This window comes from Drosophila pseudoobscura, chromosome 2 (genome assembly GCF_009870125.1).
Source record: "Drosophila pseudoobscura strain MV-25-SWS-2005 chromosome 2, UCI_Dpse_MV25, whole genome shotgun sequence".
NCBI lineage: Eukaryota > Metazoa > Arthropoda > Insecta > Diptera > Drosophilidae > Drosophila > Drosophila pseudoobscura.
Window position 1 is genome coordinate 10117705 of NC_046679.1, and position 20606 is coordinate 10138310.

Below are 20606 nucleotides of genomic sequence, written 5' to 3' on the forward strand. Positions count from 1 at the left end.
TGATTGAATCGCTTTCCTGTCTGCAGCATCGTCTGGCACTCACCTTTGACCTCTATTTTGGGCGCTGCTGCCGCTGATACTTTGATCAAGTGCTGCTGCTGCTGCTGTGGGTGCTGCTGCTGCTGTTGTATCTGTATCTGTGGCTGCTGCTGTGCCTGCTGCTTGCTGGCCTCTATCGGCATCCTCGCTGGCTCATTGATGATCGTCACATTGGGCAGCGCCCCCTTGAGCAGGGCCTGCAGGATCAGCTGCGACTGATGGTCCTGCGGATTGTTCGGATCGTGGCGCAGTATCAGGCGCTCGCACTGCTCCGAAACGGCCAGCGTGAGGCTGCCCGTCAGCTGCGGCACCAGGGCCGCAGCCGAGGCTGGCGATCCCACCGGCAGGCCACCCACATTCAGCTGCGGCGCCATAATGGTGGCTCCCCCCGCGGTCATCACGGCTGTGCCTGTCGGCTGTGAGGCGGCACTGCCCGTGGCTGGGGGCGTGGCTTGCGGTATGGCCACCAGCTGCATCTGCCGCCCATCGTTGGACATCTTGATGGTTGTGTGCGATTCTGCACTGGCCATCGAAGAGGATCCCTGGAAGACCAACTGCGTCGCATGATGATGATTGGCGGTGGGTTGTGGTTGATGCTGCTGCTGCTGTTGCTGCTGCTGCTGCTGGCCGTGCTGCTGCTGTGGCTGTGGCGTTCCCCCCATCACAGTGGCTCCTGGCGGCATGATGGGCATTATCTGGATCTTGTTCTCCACCACAGCACTGTTCAGAGGAACCCCCGACTGGTGATGGTTCTGCACTTGGGAGATCTGTATGTTCCCGATCTGACTCGGGACGGTCGTTGTGGTGCTGCCGCCCAGGCCATGGGCCAGCATCAGAGTGGAACTGGAGCTCATGGTGCTCATGGTGCTGCTGCTGCTGTGGACTGGTAGAGGCAGCGACAGCGACACTGGAACGGGTGTCGTTGTGGGTGTCGTCAGGGTGATCGTGTTGATGGTGGTGGACATGCTACTGCTGCTGCCGCCGCTCAGGCTGCTGCTGATCGTTGTGGTGCTGCCGCTCGTCGAGTGGTTGCTGCTGCTCATTGAAATCGTGGCAGGTGCAGCCTCTGACTTCTTGGTGTTCCTCCGCACCGCGGGCTTCCTTCGTGGCTTCACTGCTGCCGTGGCAGAGCCGGAGGAGGTCAGCGTCACGGCAATGGGTGTCCCAGTGGGCGGTTGGGCGGTCGCAGGAACGTTGGGCGTTGGCTGCAGCGGCAGGCTTATGCTAATGGTGGGCGCTGTTCCCGCTGATGGTGGTGGTGCTGCTGCTGCTCCTGGCGTGGCTCCTGCTGGGGGTATAATCTTTGCTGCGGCAGCGGCTGCTGCTGCCTGCTGCGCCAGATGCTGCTGGGCCTGCCTCTGGATCTCCTCGGCCGTCGGCAGCCGCGGCGTGGACAGGGTAAACGGTGTGGAGGTCAGGGCTCCTGCGCCTGCACCTGCACCGGCTGAGGGATCGCTGGGGTCAATCTTAATGAGGATATTTGGTATTTCGGTGGCTTCGTTCGACGGCAGCGACTGTCCGTGTGGCTGTGGCGCGGGTATCGTCAGCGTAAAGGGCATGCCATCGCTGCCGTTTTGGTTCGGTATAGAGATCATGATATCATTGGAGCCGGGCTGCTGCTGCTGTGGCTGCTGCTGTTGCTGTTGCGGTTCCTGTTGCTGCTGCTGCTGTTCACTGCCCGTGTCCATGCCCATGCCGTAGTCCTCGTCATCGTCGTCGTCGCCCGTGATGCCGCAGAACTTCATTACGTCCCCGAGGTCCAGTTTCCCGTTGCTGCTCCTCTGGATGTGCGTGGGCGGCGGCGATGGCGACTTGGAGCGCACTGTCGTCTGCGGAGCGGAGGGTGTCGCAGTGGGCGCGGCGGCTATGGCTATCTTCTGCGGAGGTGGATCTGCCGCTGCCGCCGCCGCTGCTGCTGCTGCAACCGCTGCAGCTGCCGCTGCTGCCGCCGCCGTGGGCTTCTTCTTTCGCGGTCGCGGCTTCTTCTTGGGCTCCGCCGGAGCTGGAGTCGGAGCTGCGGCCACAACCACTGTGGCGGTGGCCGTCGTGGCATGCTGCTGCTGGGCCTGCTGCACCTGCGACTGCGTCTGCTGCAGCTGATGCTGCAGCTGCTGGATCTGGGCCTGCTGCTGCTGTTGCTGCTGCTGCTGCAGCTGGATGGTGGCCATGGCCGCCTGCTGCTGGTGCTGCATGACCGGCACGGGGGTGGACTGCCGCAGGGGCTCCGGCGTGACGGCCACCGGGACATGGGCGGGCGAGGATTGGGTGAAGATGTCGCCCTGGCCGACGGAGTTGCTGCCGCCGCCGCCGCTGCCATTCGCGGGGCCATTGGAGGCCGGTGGCTGGGGCTGCTGGAAGGCGGTGGCTATCTGCTGGATGTGCGCCCCGTTCAGCTGGTTCAGATTGATGGTGGCCCCGCTGAGGCTCTGCTGCAGGTGGGCGGGCAGCTGGGAGATGGCCGTCAGGCCGTTGGGCATCTGGATTTGGGCGGCGGCCGCCAGCTGGAGGTTCTGCAGCTGTTGGGCCACGCTCTGGCCCAGGAGCTGTGTGTTCAGGGTGGCCGTCGTGGCAAACGGCTGAGATCGTGGCGCCTGCGCCTGGGCCTGGGCCTGTGCTTGGGCCTGTGCCTGGGCCAGAGCCGCATGCAGGCCCGACAGCTGGGTCCCCGTCTTGATGGCGCTCTGGAAGTGGCCGCCCGTCGCCGTCTGCTGGATGAGGTTCGCCTGCGAGGACACGATGAAGGTGGGCGCCGCAGCCAGCTGCATTGTGGCGCCATTCGTTCCGACAATGCGCAGCAGCTGCTGCTGGGCCGGCTGCGACAGTTGTGGCTGACCGCGTCCATTCTGCTGGATGACCAGCGATGGGGCGGCCGTCAGCTGGGGCGTGGGCGGGCGCAGGATCAGCTGCACCCCCTGGGGGTTCTGCTGCACCAGGACGGGCATCTGGTTGAGGAGCAGCTGCTGATGCTGGTTCCCAGCGGCAGGCAAAAGGATCTGCTGCTGCTGCTGTTGGCCGGGATTCGTGGACTGGTGCTGCTGCTGCGGCGACTGTGAGATCTGCCCTCCATTGGAGCCCTTGGCCTTGCCCTGCTGCTGCTGCTGTTGCTGCAGCAGCTCCTGCTGCGGCTTGGGCAGAATCTGCTGCGGCGCCTTCCCGGACTTTGTGGACAGCCCGAGCCCTGCATTGCTGCTCACAAACCGCTGCTGTTGCTGCTGTTGATGGTACTGCTGCTGATGGTGCTGCTGCTGGTGATGCTGCTGCACCTGCTGCGGCTGTGGCTGCTGCTGCTGCTGGGTGGTGGTGGTGGTGGCTATCAGCTGGCCCTGCGGCCCCTGGATGAACTGGAACACTTGCTGCGTGGCCTGCTGCTGGTGCGGATGCTGCTGGGCGCCGCCGGTGATGGTAAACTGCTGGGGCAGCATCTGCATGGGCTGCGAATGCGAATGCTGCTGCTGCTGGGGCTGGGGCGTTGGCGGCTTAATGGAGGCCGCCGCGATGGCGTTGCTCGGACTCGGGATGGGGCTGTCCGCTATCAGGGGACTGCTGCTCTGGTAGTGCTGGAACTGCTGCTGCTGATGGCTCACCACCGTGGTCTGGGCGGCCTTCTTCGCCTGATTCTTGGACCCGCTGCTGACCACGTTTGCCGTCGCAAACGAAGTGGGCGTACTGCTGATGCTGATGGCCGTGGCATTGAGTTGTTGCCCATAGCCGCCGGCTACTGTCCCTACGCTGCTGATGGAGGTGGGCGCAACGGCCTGGCTGCTGAAGATCTGGTGTCCCAGCTGCTGCTGATGCTGGCCGAGACGTTTATTGCCCTTCTGCGAGAGGAAATGCTTTCTTCAGATGATCTTTTCGGGCAAGGGGAAGTGGAAGGGTGCCTACCTTATTCAGCTGGATATTATTGGAGCCCACGAGGGTGGCATTAAGCTCGTTTCCTATGGCATTGCCTGATCCCACTCCTGAGGCGGCGATAAGGCCACCACTCGTCACGCCGATGACCGTCGTGGCAGCGGCCGCCGGTGACTGCGAGGGGCTCGGCTGGAAGACAACGGTTCCAGCATTGGGACTGCCATTTGCGAACTGATGGATGGACTGTCGCCTGCCAGGCGTCGCCGCCTTGCGCTCCTATTTCAATATTCGAAAGATTCAAGGATTTAGTGGGGGGTTGCTCTTGGATGATTACTCAATCTATCTAGTATTTACGTGGTCCTGGGGATTGCTGTTGGCGTTTACTTGACTGCCACTGGCTACGAGCACCACATCCTGTGGGAACGGCGATAACGATGGCGATGGCTGCAGACGTGGGCTAGCTGAGATCGATGGCGATGGACTGGGCGTCAGAAACGGACCCGGAGGAGACAATATTCCTGAAAGAACACACAAACAAAAGAAACACGCACAAATTAATATTTACTCCACTCCGAAAGTTGACCCAAATAGCGTACAGTGTATGCATATGGGGAATGATGTTATACATATCTGAGATCTGCAATTGTTCGGTACGTGACCAAAGTGGCAACGGTACTGCCTACCCCTCCGTTTAAATGGCATTTATAATTGTCCGCCATTTCGCAAAGTTGTGTATTTTACCCTTGCCCAAGGTACATTCCAAAACGAAGGTAAGGCAGTGCAAAGTGCAGGCTCTATGCGTTGCATTCGATACGTTTGTGCCGTACCTTTCAATTAATATACCTCGCTCTCTTCTCTCAGGCACTCTAAGTGTCCCCTCTCCGTGCCTCCCTCCACTCTTTTGTTTGAATCCCTTTGTGCAGTGCAGGCATATTTAGCACATTTTCAAACACCAGCTGAGAGCCACTCACACTCCACATCTCTCTCTCTCTCACACACACACACACTCGCTGATTCCAGAACCAGTTTCACACGTGTGTGTGTGTGTTCTTCTTTTTTTTGTGTTTGAAGAGTTCTTTGCACTTCTTCATTTTGGAGTGTTTTTTCACTCATTTCTTTTGTTGTTGCGACCAAGTATTTGGGGCTGCCACAAAATATTAGCCATAGGCTAAGCCAATCGTGGCGGCAAGCATTTAATTCAATTTGTGGCAGCGGCGTCGGACAAACAGCGCTTAAAATAATGCCAAAAGCCGTTGCAATGAGCAGTATTTTTGTTTAGGTGAATTTTTAGTATTTTGGATATGTTCCGTGCCCTTCCACCATATTGCGCAATAATTTAAGACTTTTTCCCACTAAATGGAACTAAACGAAGCAGCCGCCACCAGCCAAAGAGGAAGCTACGGCAACAGCAGCGGCAGCAGCAGAAGCAGACAGAGAATGAGGTTCGGTTCTCCTCCAATTTATCCTTTGCTTTGCTCCCAGGAATAATTTGCATATGCCGTCGCACCGCCACAGCTGGAGTCCAGGCAGAAGGAGGAGGAGGAGGATGTGGCAGCAGATGCAGAAGCAAAAGAACCGCAGCAGCACAAAATTGAATATAATACGCAAACAGAAGAGCTCTAACACAGCCCAGAACTCAATTCGAATTCGAGAATACCCTCGTAAAAAGGCCATGAAAATAGTTGAAAGTAAACGGTTAAGAAAATATTTCCCCACTTTATGGAAAGGGTATGGGTGCAAAGAGGCACAAAGAGGATAAACGAACATAAGCATGCATCAAAATCGACATCATCTCGTTTCGTTGCAGAGGATTGGATGGGATTGGAGAGGGGGCTATAGAGAAGCCATCATCCATCGGCGGCATCATTATCGACAGCAAAAACTAAATGCAAAAGAATTTAACAAGCGCCCTTCTCTCTTTCCCTCTCTCTCTCTCACACACACACTGTGTTTTCTGTGTGTGCATCTGCCTACACGGCAGCCACTGCGCCACTGCCATTCCCCTCTGCTCCACCAGTCGTTTAATGCATGACTGCCCTCCCGCTGGCAGCCGCCATTCAATCCTCATTCAACCTCGTCTCGAGGAGCAAGAAGAGATTGTGTTCTCTGTGATATATTCCTGGCCTGGCCCTTTGTTTGTTGCCTTGGTAATATGCCAGAGGAGGGAGAAGGGAGGATGGGGAAGGAAATCCAAATCAAAAGCAACAGCACAGCAGTGCGAGCGGTGGCACCTTGGAGGAACACTCGCTCGACGCTTGAATGGAGAAGATGGGATGCAGTGACCTAAGGCGTGCGGAGAATACCGGCATTAACAGTTTTTCGTTGTAGTATATTTCTATTTCAATTACGTAATTAGACAGCAAGTCACAAGGATCGATTACGGTTATCGATTCACTTTTATGGCATGAATCGATATTTAACAGTATTTAAATACCACCATCAAAGACTCTTATAAGACTAATTATAGCTTCTATTTATTATTAAATTAAATTAAAAGGAAGCTCTAAAAACTAATTATAGCACACATACACCCCTGTTTTCTTTATACCATCCAACAGTCTCTTAATTATGGTAGACAACTGGCAGCAGCAGAGATGCGCCATCGATATGTTTGACACAAAAAAGGCTCCCTTTTTGTATTCGTCTCTAATTAAACAGCTAGCCAAAGAGTGAAAGGAAGAAAGGGAGTTGGGTAGAGCACAGCAAAAGAAGAGACAGACACAAACAGCGTGAAAGGAGGAGGAGCTGAAGGAGAGACGCAACGGCAGACCCAATGGTAATTTCCCACAAAGGCAGACCACAAACGCAACTAGCGCAGCAAGAGCGGAACGACTACCCCTCGTCCCACAACAGAAAAAAAAACCCAAAACTAAAGCGCAACTAAAGGATAAATCGACAAACAGATACACTCTTGATGTGCACAGAGATACTCGAAAAACTTTTGGGCCGAGAAGAGCCACAGATGAGCGCACTTTTGGCTGCCTGACATGGATAGACGCCGCCTGAAATGGTTGTGTGTGTGTGTGTGTGTGGATGGATGGTTGCTGGCTGCTACAAGGGAATGAGCGAGTGGAGCCTGCTTGCTTTTTGGTAGCCATTTGCTTGAGTGTCTGAGTGCCGCCCGTCATTGAAGGAGAGCTCCGCTCCTGCCGGGACAGAGCGGGCGACGCGTAATATTTTGCATTTCATTCCAGTGAGCGGTGGGAGGCGGAGGGGGTCGTCGCGAGATGAATTCTATTTACACACACACACAAGCACACACAAACACCACACTGACAGTTAGTCGAGTGCCAGAGCGAGAGAGAGTGAGAGCAAAAGACTCTGACTCTGTGGGGCCTGTCAAAGTCAGTAAAATTTGAGTGCTATGCTGGCTAAAAGGAGATGCAGCAGCAGCAGCAGCAAAGGTAAAGAGAGCAAGCAAAAATGCAAAGTGCAAGCAAAAGTTAGTGTGGCAAAAGTGTGTGTTTTTTGTGTCCCTTTTTTTTGTTGGGTGGCCACCCACCCACTCACTTACTCTTTCCTTCACTTTTGGCAGGTAATTGGCTTTGATGGAATACTAAATTGTATCCCAGATTTAAAAGTTTTCCAACTAAATACAATCCCCACTGAGAGCATCTGTATTTGTGTTAATTCTCATTGAAACGAAAGCGCAATCATGCGTTAATGAGATCTATCCACATTCATAACCATCCGCACTCTACACTGCTTTGCTGGTCCATCTCTATCTCTCTCACTCTCTCTGCTCCAGTAAATCTCATTTCACAGAGAGCACGAAAAAACAGTTTATTTATATGCAAGGTTCGGACCCCCCCCTACACATAGGAGGACACTCCAGAGAGGCTCAACATCTTTGCCGTTGGCCACCAAAGGGGGGGAGAGCGGGAGCGGGAGCGGGAGCACCGTATGCTCTCGCATATTTTTTTTGCGGCGGCGGCGGCAGTGTGTGTGTGTGTGTGTGTGTGCGTGTGCCTGGTTGTGTATGCGTTTTTGTCTTTGTTGTTTCATTTATTTGGTTGACTGGCAACTCCTTTTCACCTTCTCCCTGCCCACCCAACCCATAATCCCTCCCAGCCACCCTCTTTCGCTCCCTCTTCCACTAAGTAGGAGATGCTGCAGCAGCAACAGCGACGCCATCGTCGGGTTTTTAATACCCTTTTGGGAGTAGGGTACAACGATATTTCAGAGGATAGATGCAACTCAAAAAACATGTCTCTTGATTTCCTTGCTGAAGGATCACATATCGTTGTCGAATACCAGTTAAGGCTTTATTTATTTTTCCATTAAACATATTTCCTAAGGCAAGGGTATGTAAACTTCGTTACTTTGGTGAGCTTTTTCTGCATTCCATTTTTATTTTGTTTTTTTGCCTGAAATTTTCATCCTGCGATTGTTGTTGTTGATTCTGTTTCTGGCTGGCTGCTTCTTCACCTTCTCCTTCTCCCTCTCCCCCCCCCCCCATTCTTCTGGATTTTTCTCCTACGTATTCTGTTGTTGTTGTTGTTGTTGTTGTTGCTGTTGTTTCAGCTTCTGCCCCGTTCGTTCTATTGTCACATTTTGTAACAATGGCAGCCGTGCGCGCGAATCGGACTCGAAAAAGGACCCCGAGTAAACGACAGGCCAGAGCCAGGAGCAGGAGCAGGAGCTGGAGCAGGCGTGTAGTAGCAGCAGAATCATCATCATCATCAGACCAATAACAACAAGAGGGAAAGACTAGAATCGAGATTGGAGTGACGAAGTATTTGATACCCTACGGTGGATAAAAATACCTCGGAGGTACTCCAGTGGAAAAGTGCCGCATTCTAGATCTAGATCTCTCGTGGAAGATCTCTTTATGTTCTATACTGTGTATATCTGTGTTAGGAGCTTAGATTAATAATCCACAAATGTACGGCCACTCTAAGAAAAATACCGAAGATACGGGCACATAAAAATACGGTCACATCGGTCACACTCGATCACTCGAAATAGCGCAGGAGTAGAATAAAGGACGTGTTCTTCACTCCTTAACCTTAACCGATTTATTCGATCTCTATCGCTATAAGCTTTATGGCCTTCCATGTCCAGAATTATTATCCATAGTGAAACACATATACCCTCAGTCCCAAAAAAAGGGTGCAGCAAAGTAGTAGGTTGGAGGACTACACCGACTTTACTTTGGCGCATGAACTGTTGATGGTGTTATGGCGATATGTCGTCGCAGCATCCAATCTCCTCGCCACCCCCTCTCCTACAGCGTCTCGCGCGTTTATAAGTAGAAGCATAAAAAAATGTTTGTGCGGAAAAAAAAGCAATAAGCAGAGGCAGGACAGCAGAGAACAGAAGAGAAAAGAACAGAACAGGACAGGATAGGATAGGACCGAGACCAAGGCATATTCGTACATAGAGGAAGTCGGGAGCGGGAGCAGGAGAGGGAGAGATCTATAGAGGAGGAGGCGACGGTGGAGGAGGCGATGGAGGAGGCACTGTGACAGTGACAGTGGCCCGTGAAGAGGGGAGGAGGTGATGGTTGGCGGATAAAAATGAAATAAAAATCGATAGGTAGAGGCACGTTTGAATGGGAAAGCGGGGCAGAGAGGAGAGGGGGCATATGTGTATTTGTGTGTGTGCGCACTTTGTGTATTGTTTGGCACATTCTTGGAAACGTGCTCCACCCTCCCACCCTCCAGCCCTCCAGCCGCCCGCTCTTCCTCATCCTTCGGTTCTATTTTATTCTGTCTGCCCATCTCTTCTGGTCTCTGCCTCACGTTTGGATGTCATTAAATGCTGAATAATTCGTTGAACAAGATCCATCTCCTTCCAACTGCCCAATAATTGCAATTAAAATGTGACCAGACAGGACAGTCTCTCTGTCTCCGTCTTTCTCCACAAAAACTGAAACCGGAAGCTTATTCATGTCTCATTTTGAGCACATGTTTGTGTGTGTGTGTGTATGGTAGGGGAGTGGGAGTGGGTGGGGAGCCAGCAGGTGAATCATTATTAGCCGTATCAAAAATAATCTTTGGTTTATTTACTAAAGCTCCTAGGAAAAAAGGCAGTGGTGGAGCCTCCTTCAAATGAGGCGCTGGCAGAAGAGGAAGATCTTCAGGATTCCTTTAAATTGCATCTTCTGGGAAGGAGATATACAAATTTTCAGGCAAAACAGAGATCCGAAACGAGAGCAGGGTCCTTGTTCCCCAAAGAACAAATGAGCCAAAATGCTTTGTAATCTTTTGCGATAAAAACTTTCGATAATTGTGCATACTTTATCGATATTTTATCGCCCCCGAAAAGATTTAATTCAATCTGGCTTGCATTCGTGGCAGGAAAACTCTCAGAGGCCATGAATTACAAAGAGCTCAAGAAAATGTAGCCCTACACAGATATTAGTAGACATTAATCCTACCTCGATGGGGGTGCTTTTCAAGGACAACCCTCCAATAAACATACTCCAAAAAGAGCAAGGAAAATTCTCATCCCCAGTATCAATCGTTATACCTAATTACTCCTTGGAATATCTGTCTCAAGGGCGGGAAAATATCCATCCAATAAATCTTTTACTGTCAGTCGAAGACGTGTCAAAGGCCTGTCAAGGGCCGCCATTGCCAATTACCTAAGTGGAGTTGTTATCGGCCTAATTGATCAAATTTTACTGCCCTGCCTACTCCCTTTAGACTCTCTGTCTCCCCCTTTCTATCGCAATTACGGCAAATGCAGCAAGACTATTAAATATTCATTAAATGACAGCCATGGCGACGAAATCAATCGATAGAAGGTAGTACTTGACTGCAGATCAGGGCTTCAACTTGCACAGTCCACTTCACAGGGTCTACTCAATGGTTAATGAAACCAGTTTGATGGTGGAAAAGTTGTAAATGAAACGTTCATTCAGTGCTCCGACCGCAAGCCGAGACATGCGACAGGTTTTGCCGTTCGACAAATAATTAACATTGTTTTTATTGTGGATGTTGCCCCTGATTTGGTGGGCAGGATAAATTCCTGCATGCTGTTTTCAAAGCCAAATCATTTCCGTAAAGACCTCTAAAGTGTCGTGTGGCATTGAAAGGGTGGCTGGTGGCTGGTGGCTGGTGGCGGTGGCTGTGGTTGCACTGCCGCTGCACTCTCTGCGGTGGCTGTGTGCTGCTGCTGCGGTTTGGCGTTTGCTGCGGTCCTGCCTCCGGGACTAATCAAAGTCGAGTTCCAACCGCAGACAATTGAATAGCCATTATTCAGCGTAATGAACACTTGCTCAGCCATAAACCCAAATTTCAGGGGTTCCACTTGACATTTCACACCCGCAATAAAACGGGCAATCCCTGGAATCACACCAGCAACAAGCCGCACGCCCCAAGGCAACATCAAATGTATCTAATGGATACCCATCGCACCCAGTCCCTCCAGTCGACAGCTGTGGCCAAGTATCTAATGGTTACCTACTGCCACTAGCCCCGGGGCCACATCCACATCCACACACGCTCTCTCTCTCTCTCACCCACTCGGAAAGAGGGCTCTGTCTGTCTCGGGCTCTGCCTCGAATGGGAGCGTGTAAGCCCAAGCCCACCAACGTTGAAACACACGAAAAAATTTGTATCTATATCCTATTTGTTTTTGCCTGCGAAAGGAGGGGGCGGGGTGGTGGGGGGAGCTTTTATAGGGTCACACGAGCGCGCATTTCTTCACAATTTACGTCGTCGTCGTCGTCGTCGTCATCGTCATTCTCTTTCATTCTCGTTGTCGTTGTTGTTGTTGTTGTTGCTGTTTTGATAGTGTGTGTATCCGTATCTGTATCTATGCGTGGCGTGTGTGTGTGTGTGTGCCCCAAAGACGTGCGCTTTACACTTCTGGAGCCCCAAAACATCATTTGCACGCGTGCTCTTTCCGCTCTTCTCTGCTCTGATGAGGTTATGAGGGGGTGTCAGGGGGTACCAGGGGGGGGTGGGCGGCTGTGTTTGGGGGTGTGTGTATGTGTTTTTGTGGGTGCCAGAGGCATCTTCCCGAGATACTCACTAAATATTTGCGGATAAATGGTGAAAATTTTGACTGCTTTTTATGCACTGCACTACGCGAAGAAAACGAAGACGAAACCGAAGACGAAGTGGAAGTCGAAGAAGGATACAACAAATTGATGGAAATCGCTTTCGTGGGGTTCGACTTTGTTGGCTTTTCTTGAGGGCTCATTAGTCAGTGGCAAATGCACTGCTCTTTGCTCTTCGCTCTTCTCTTTTTATTTTCTTTCACTTTCACAGGCACACACACAGGACACAGGACACAGGACACAGAACACTTTAGGGTACCGTTATTCCCGTTGACACCAGCAAAACAGTCCATTAATTCGATTCCCGTTAATAAGAGCGTGCGAGCGAGACGACGGGCGGAAGGACATTCGACGACGACATTCGACAATCATCATTTAGGGTGACCCCGGCACGTACATAAGACTACTAGTCGCGCCTCGCACTGCACTCGGCATTTTTATATCCCGTTAGCATTTCGAGGGGACTCTACTGGCTCTCGCTGTCTTCGGGGCTCACTTCTGCGTGTCCTCATCCGCCGTGTCGTGATGGCTGTGCTTCGCGCGCGCGAATCCCCAAGAATGAGAGAACAACAAAACTCGGCGGGCGCTCGAAACCGAAAGAAAAAACCAAAAACAACAGAGCGGCGGTCACACTGGCAGAATACAATAATAACAAGCCAAGAGAGAGAGAGAGCAAAGCAAAAGCGACAGCGAGAGCGAGCTGAAAGCCGAGACAGCGAGAGCGAGCTTCAAGTAGAAACCGTCATGAAAAAAAATCGAAACTAAAAACCGAATCGGCATCGCAATCGGAAAGGAAGAAGACGACGACGTGTGCGGTGCACCAAACACGTAAAATCACTTAGAGGCCCAGTACAAATAGACTGCGGCGGCGGAGAGGGGGGCGGGCAGCGGGCAGCGACAGCGTTGCCAGATGGATCTCATCTCCCCCATCGACAGGACATGTGATAACAGGTGGTAGCACTGTACCCTGATAAGGCAATGGCGGGGGGGTAACAGCGCACGGGGCGGGAGGGAGGGAGGGAGTTGCAAATGCAATCTGTTTAATGTGACCAGCGTTGGGGTAGGGGGAAAATATTCAAATTAATTTATGCAGAAAACAAAACGGGATCTAACATAATGGTAGAACCCACCTCCCCCCCGCCCTCTCGCCGTCTAGGAGTAGTATTTTTACACACAGGAACCCCCCCGGGGGGCCATCAAAGTTCATCAACTTAATTTCCCTGCTCTCTCTCTCTCCCTCTCCGCCCCTTTTTCCACTCTTTTCGACGCCTCCTGTCACGACTATTTCCTGCGCCACCTAGCGGGCACTTTATGGCGCTATAAGCTATAATAATAATCAAAAACAACAACAACAACAACATAAAGGTTAGCCGACAAAAACTACTTCCCCCCACCCCCTGCACAATTGAGCATCGTGAGAGAGAGAGCGGCGTTTAAGCCAGAGAGCGGCGGCTGGCTCTCTTATGCGCAGCCACCAACTGCAGCAACAACTAGCGAGAGAGAGAGAGAGAGAGAGAGAGAGCATCGAATCCACAAAAAAGCAACCCTGGATTCGACTCGTGTCGAGTACAGCAATAACAAAAATACAGGCAGGCAGGCAGCAGCAACGGCAGCAAGCAGTGCGAACAATGGATATGAATCAAAATATGGTTATGGATTATATTATGAGGGTAAAAATGGGGCACACACACGAATACAGGGGGTGGGGGAGGGAGTGTAGCATATTTTTTCCGCCGGAAAAAACTGTAGCCGCAATTTTTACAATTTTCTGTCAAAAGCAATTTCCATTCTTTGTCCACAAAAAGGAAGAGGGGGAGAAAATCCTGTTATAAAAAAAGGGGGGGCGGGGAGTGGGGCGCTTTTTGCTAATAAAATGACTAACTAACCATTCGATTCAATTCCCCATGTCAACACACACACACACTCTTCTGTGATTGTTAAGTAAATACATATTTCACAGGCGCCCAAAGCCCTCTTCCCCCCCTTGCCCCATTCAATCAAAATACAATTAACATTCATGCATTTGTTTACAGAGGTATTGCCTTTTATCCCTCTACTACGAATAAACAAAAACTACTCGGAATAAAGGCAATAACAAAGTAGAGGTAGGGAGAGTGTTGAAGAAACAGCGGTGTGAAAAGAGCATAAAATAAATGTGGAAACACGCACCTTGATGTCTTTTTGTAATGCCCCAACCCATACCCTTCTGTGGCAGAGACTCTTACGATTATGAGAAGGAACCAATCTTAAGACCTTCAAAATATATCGATTCTTTATTAGAATCGCCAGCCGTGTTGGAAAGAAGATCCAATTCCGCAGCTGAATGAGAACTCCCCTACTTCGATTAATTAGATCCACACTTTATGTAGACTTTCCTATAGATAAAGATAGATATTTCTATCTGACAAATATCTCCGCTAAGGCGTCAAGAAATTCCCCCACCCAAAATCCAGTTTTCTTTTCGGTTTGTTGAGCTATTCGCTCTGATAAATGTATGATAAAGACGTCTAAGAATGCATAGGTACATTTGTATCTACGAATCTTTTAACATCGAATGACAAACCACAAATCAAAGAACAAATCTCTCGCATGAGAGTCAACAAATCAAAGCACACGATGATGCTGCAGAACGGCTAGGAAAGCCGACAGAATAGAGGGAAAGAGTGGAGAGACCATGACATTAAATATTGGGTTGTATTCTGCTTTGTTTAAGCAATTTTGGAAACAATAGTGATATATGAAGCATCTCCTTGTTTGGAGGGGAAGTCCCTGCAGAATTGAGAGAGGGAATATCTACAGAGCCTCTTACTTTACACAAACAAATCATGTCTAGAGCTTCCAGATGATAGCCTCCTCTAAAAAGAGACTTTCAGCCTTTTACAGTATCATTCAGCCATTCTGAAAATTATCTGAATTTGATCTATTTTTCAAGATTGTTGGGTGGTTGATTACCGCTTCTTACAAATTACGGATACCCTTACTATAATATTCCTTTCCAAAAAGGCTAAAAAACGTAGAGAATATATACTCAATCACATGTTTGTTCTATCCATAATCTACACGAATACAATACACCCTTCCCTTTGGAGTACTCTGAAATATATAAAGTAAAATCGAGTGTAAAATCTGTTAATCTGTCCAACAATCGAAATATGAAAAGGTTGTTCCCTCTCACTCCCACTCACCCTCGAACAACAGCAGTTCTGTCGCTATTTTTGCATCGATATTCTGTAAACCCCTCCGCCGAGTCGTAATTGAGTTAATAACAGACGAGTGATATATGCCCCACAATTTCGATAACAGAATCATCAAAGCTCGCTTTTTGCTGGAGCGGGCGGATTTCATTGATTTGTGAAAATGTTTGTATTTTCAGTTGTGCGGGGATTTTGATTGAATCGAAAAACGTTACGGGAATATCAGTCGTTTCCCATTCACTCAAATCCGACATCAAAAACCATTCAAATAAACATCAGCGTCATTCTCATCTTTCTGGTTCTCTGGTTCGTTCATTTCGGTGGTTCGCAGAGGCAGCGAGGGGGGAGGAAAAATTGCACTCGAAATCACTATTGAGAGGCTGATGCGAAATTGCTGTGAAATTGAGATTTCCTACTTAGTGCAATTAAAATTAACTTTCAAATGAAATCGTTAAAAATTGACGGGCCATTAGGGGTGACCCCAGAGACCGGGACAGAGACAGAGACAGGGATTGACCAACTCAACACACAACTCCGTGTGGCATATACTCGTAATAAAATTAAGGGCAGACCTCTATAAAATCCATTCCACAGAAATACACACAAGCCTCAAGCCTCCATGCAAGCCTCTAGCCAGCCCCTGCCCTGCTCTCCCCCCTTCAGAGTGCGGCGCAATCAATTTGTCGACTAATTGACATACATCAGAGCAGTGAAGTGTGCTTAAAGCGCAATGAGAAATTATATTTTTAGCCTGGCAACGCCTCCCAGCCCCCGCCCAGCCCAAGCAGTGCCCGCAGCAGTGCCAGCAGGGGCTCTGCTCTGCTCTGCTCTGCTCTGGTTAGTAGTTCCCTGGAAGGGCGACGGCGGCGGCTGGTAAATGGAATTAAAATGCAAACACTTTATTAAAGTGAGAAAGAAGGAAGACACATTCAGACAGACATGCAAAAAGCGGGAGGGAGAGAGAGAGAGAGCAAGCAGTAAACAAATCAAAAGTTAACGTCGAAAACTTCTCATAAATTAACCACAAAATTTGAGATAGAAATTACAGCTAGTCGAAAAGTTGTTTAGTTCGAACTTTAACTAAATTGAGCGGTATAATATATTTATTACCTGTGTACCCTTCCATGCACCGAAATGCAGCAGAATTTATTTATAGTTTATGTGCGAGTTTCATTGAGCCGTAGATCCCATTGCCACTGCGCCCCACTCCCCCCAATCACCGGGAGCTTCCACTCCACAGCGCCCATTCGCTTGGATGGATTCCCTGGACTGTCCGTCTGTCTGTCTCTCTGTCACTCAACATATGGCGGAGATAATTAGTTTGGTTCTCTCTCTTCTAACCGCCTGTCTCTTTCGCTCTCTTTGAAAAATGAGCACAATTGCAGTTTGTTTCACATTTCCACAATCGCCGCGGCGGCGGCGGCGGCTGCAGCTGCCGTCTCCATTAATTAATTCCTTTGAATGCATACACACACACACACACACACAGACGCTTACACATGAACATAATCTCTCCCACACTCTGGCGCTCGCTCGCTCTCTGCCTCTCTCTCTCTCTTGCCAAGCAGACACCGAGTCTGGCCTGCCGTGTGAGCAGCGTGAATCATACAGTGGGGGATAACGAAATAGGAGACTCAAATCTGTGTTTACATTAGGCATCAGGTGGCGGGGGGGGGGGGGGGGGGGGGGGGGGGATTACATCATTCGATTTAAAGGTTTTTGCGATTGCTGTTGGAAATTTCCCTCGTGATTGAGCATTACAAATAATAAAACTGCCATCAAATGGCTATCCTCTTTCTCTGGCCGCCACTGTATATGAGTATGACTGTCCGTCTGTGGGTTTTATTTGTTTTACGTTGTGTAATATATCAAAATGTGGTATAGAGAGAGATGATGGATAAATAAATATGTACAGGTCAACAGATGAAAACATATTAATATCCAAAAACATCAACAACAACGATATTACATTGACATTCGAGTGTATTCCGATTGAGTGTCCCTCTCGTCCATGTTCCCCGTTTGAGCAGAGCTTTACTGGGAGTCGCGTAGCGGTTAAACGATACCCGATGTTCATCGTTTAGTTGTGCTCTCTCCTGCAATTAGGATTCTACCTTTTATCGTCCCCATTCTTTGCTTTGTTTTAATTAAATCCAAATTATTTATGAAATGTTATACGTGTGTTTGCATTTCTATTGCAGCCTCTTCAAAGCATCATTACACACACAGAGAGAGACACAGACACACTCTTCAGTCAAGTGGGAGAGCGAGACGCGACTAGACAGCGCACAGATGAGTTGCAAGGTTGGAAGGACGAGATGCGGAGGTGAGAACGAGAACCCTGCTCTGCTTGTGGTTTCCCGTTTCATCTTGAAGCACCTGCTTGACATGCAATAACTTGACACTTGAGACCGAAACTGAAACACATTTGCTGTTTCACACACACACACTCTCCCCCACTCCCTGTGGTGTGATTATCTGTCCACAAAACACCCTGACTCTCACTCTCCTTTCTCTGCACTGCTTTTAGTTTATTTTGATTATGCTGATTACAACAAAATTTTACGGAACTTTTATTGCTGGTTGCTCTCTCTTGGTGCTTCCTCTGCCAAGCGGCTTGTGACTGCTTGATCTTCCAAACAGTGTGGTCCGTCTCTCCTTCACTGCTTCTTTCTGCTACTGTCGTTTCACTCTGTTTAGAAGCAGCCTTCTTGTTTCTCCTTCTCTTTCGACTGCTTGGTTTAACTTTTGTTTGCACTTGACATTAGCAAAGACATAACAAAAATTTGCTGCACAAAAGATGGAAAAAAAACGAGTGGAGTAACTGTAGAAAAATTAAGTGGAAGGAAAAGCATTCGCCAAGGCACCGCTTGTTCTTATACCCTTTGAGCGCTTTTTCTGAGCGTCGCTTCTGTGGCCCAGAAATCCCTATACCCTCGTGAAAGGGTATTCAGATACACTGAAGCGGCTTAAACAAATTGCTGCCCCAGCACTTGCAACAGTCTAAAGCACTTCAGACAGAAACAGACAGCGAGACGGACAGACAGACAGACAGACAGAGGCCTACAACAAAACGGTAAAATTGTCATTTACAAACGCCAAACGTGTACAACACACACACACACACAAGCGGACACGGGCACAACACAGGTAGAAGGCAGAGGTAAAGCAGTGGAATAGAACTCGTAAAAAGCAGCGGAAAAAAAACAACCTACGTGAGAGCACACGTGAGAGTCAACGAACTGGAACACCACACAGACACACACACGCGGAACCTGGAACGACATGGGGAGCAGAGCAGAGCAGAGCCCTTGCCCCCCCTCTAAAACCCAGAGCCATCCATCCACTGACTTTTGACGGCGACTGTCTGGCCAACAAAAGCCACAAAAAGGGTCTAAATTGCATGAACAACAGGTCGTCCGGCAAGGAGAGAGTGCGAGGGAGAGCAACGGGAAACGGTAAACGGTAATACCCATGACCCATCCCGCCATTCTACTCCTACGAGTGCCCCATGTGGCGGCTGCCACACATTCCCGTTAATTTGTTATTGTCGCACAATTTGCGACAGTCAAAAGGCCGAAAAGACTGAAAAGACCGAAAAGAGCTCCTCGGAAATCCCCCGAAATGGCCATTCAATATAATCAACTCTCCGATTACTGTCCGGAGATCAAATGCCAATGTCCTGGAGAATTTTCGCCAATTGAATGTGGGGGCTTTCCCCTCTGGCAATTGACTGGATTTTATGGCTCTCCCCGCAATAAGGAAAAAAAGGGTCAAAGTGCATAAAAAGGTTTAAAAGGATATAATATCTTGGATACGATTTCCAATCGAATGAATTTTTAAAGGGACCCCAGCCAGCAGGAGCTTAGGCCTAAAAGTTATAGATAGATTTATAGATTTATTGGATAGACAGAACCTTATGCCCCTGAAGTCATATCCTCACAAGCGAATTTCTCGTAGGACTGCTTAATAGCCCTTCATTGGGCTATCGTCCACTGAACTCTTCATTTATTGAATTATCATTGCCATTCATTGACTTATCATCCGTTCAATTTGTTCCGTCATTGAATTATCAGTCTTTCAATTATCTTTTGATTGAATTATACTTGATTTAATGGCAAACACCTTTTCATTCCACAATTAAGCGTTTTCAATCGCTTAAAATCGATAAGTGGTTCAATTAATTGAGCCAACTGATTTCTGATTCGATTAATGCTCATATTCTTTACAAATTGAGAAGAAACAACCACAAAACTATGAAAAATCAAAGTATTTATGAACACAACTCGTTATGCCAGAAGGGAGATGGCAAATCATTTCGATAGCTGATAAATATCGATAACTAAACATGGATTCAGGCCCTTATCGGTTTTTATTGATTACATGGTCGATTTTAAGAGTTAATCAAGGGTTTTTCTATTTATTAAAAGTCACCCCCCATTTCCATTGGCTTTTGAAAATCCCAGGGCATATCCATTTCTACAAAAGCCAGGGATCCCGCCCCCCTCCTGGCGATTATGTTACATTTCCAAGAAATGAAAAACACAATTTAATGGACAATTTTATTTTGGTTTTATTCTTTGGACAGATTGGCCCTGGCCCTGGGGCATATTGGGGGGAGGGGCGGCCCTTTGGTACGTGTACGCTTTATGGCCGCTACGTGTTCCGCCCGACAATGAGGGAATGAATTTGTTCGACGGCGGCTCTTATTTTATTCTTTTTGCTTCTGAAAGAACCTTTCGACTGGTGGGGGCGTGGGAGCAGCAGTGCCAGTAGCCCTTTCAACAATCATTCAATCATTCACTCCATTGATGGGGCAGGCAGGCAGACTAGACCAGACATCAAAGGCAGTTGCAGAGGATGGGTGGGGGGGGGGGGGGGGGAGCTGCCTGATGGGCTGGACGGTTGGTTAGATGCCACTCCATTGCTGCTCTCCTTGAAGCACATCGAGCCGTGTAATTAGATTGTCACACTGAAGTGGCCCATCTTTTCCATAGGCCATAGGCCATGGCCATGCCCCCCTCGATTGCCCCGCCTCCCTTCTCTCTTTTTGATTTCATTTCATCGACAGCTAAAAAAAAACAAAGGGTTTTCGTTTGAGTCGCGTGTCTTGGGGTTTCCATATTTATTTTTGTATCTTTTTTCGAGTGTCACATGTCCGCCCATGTATCTGTGTATCTGCCAGTGTGGACGGGGTTGGGGGTTGGTTATTAATTAAATGTTGGCCTCTCGAAATAAATGCAAATAATTCGGATATTCAGCTCTCTCTCTCTTTTGTGGCCACGAACCGCAGACAGACCTCGGGGCTCCAACGGGCGGGGCGGGGCGGAGGATGGAGCACTGCATGAACTTCTATCCGTTGAGTCCTTTATCCCCTGTATCCTGTATCTATAGGTGCGTAATCTGTGCATGTATCCGCTGCTCGATGTGTGCTGTGTATCTTTTGTGGGTGCGTAATCTGTGTGCTTGTGCTTTTTGTGTATCTTTTGCAGTCCGCACACACAGTAATTGCA

At 49.2% G+C, this 20606-nt stretch overlaps 1 protein-coding gene across 1 annotated transcript in view; it reads right to left on the bottom strand.

Moving 5' to 3' along the window:
- The window catches only part of Bicra (BRD4 interacting chromatin remodeling complex associated protein), a 41931-nt gene that overhangs the window by 6242 nt on the left and 15083 nt on the right, over positions 1-20606 (bottom strand). Inside the window, exons 2-4 of the mRNA XM_033377158.1 lie at positions 4243-4406; positions 3922-4164; positions 44-3857 (exon numbers count right to left, since the gene is read on the bottom strand). Coding sequence (XP_033233049.1) covers positions 44-3857; positions 3922-4164; positions 4243-4406 — 4221 coding nt within the window. The remainder of the gene's footprint in view (positions 1-43; positions 3858-3921; positions 4165-4242; positions 4407-20606) is intronic.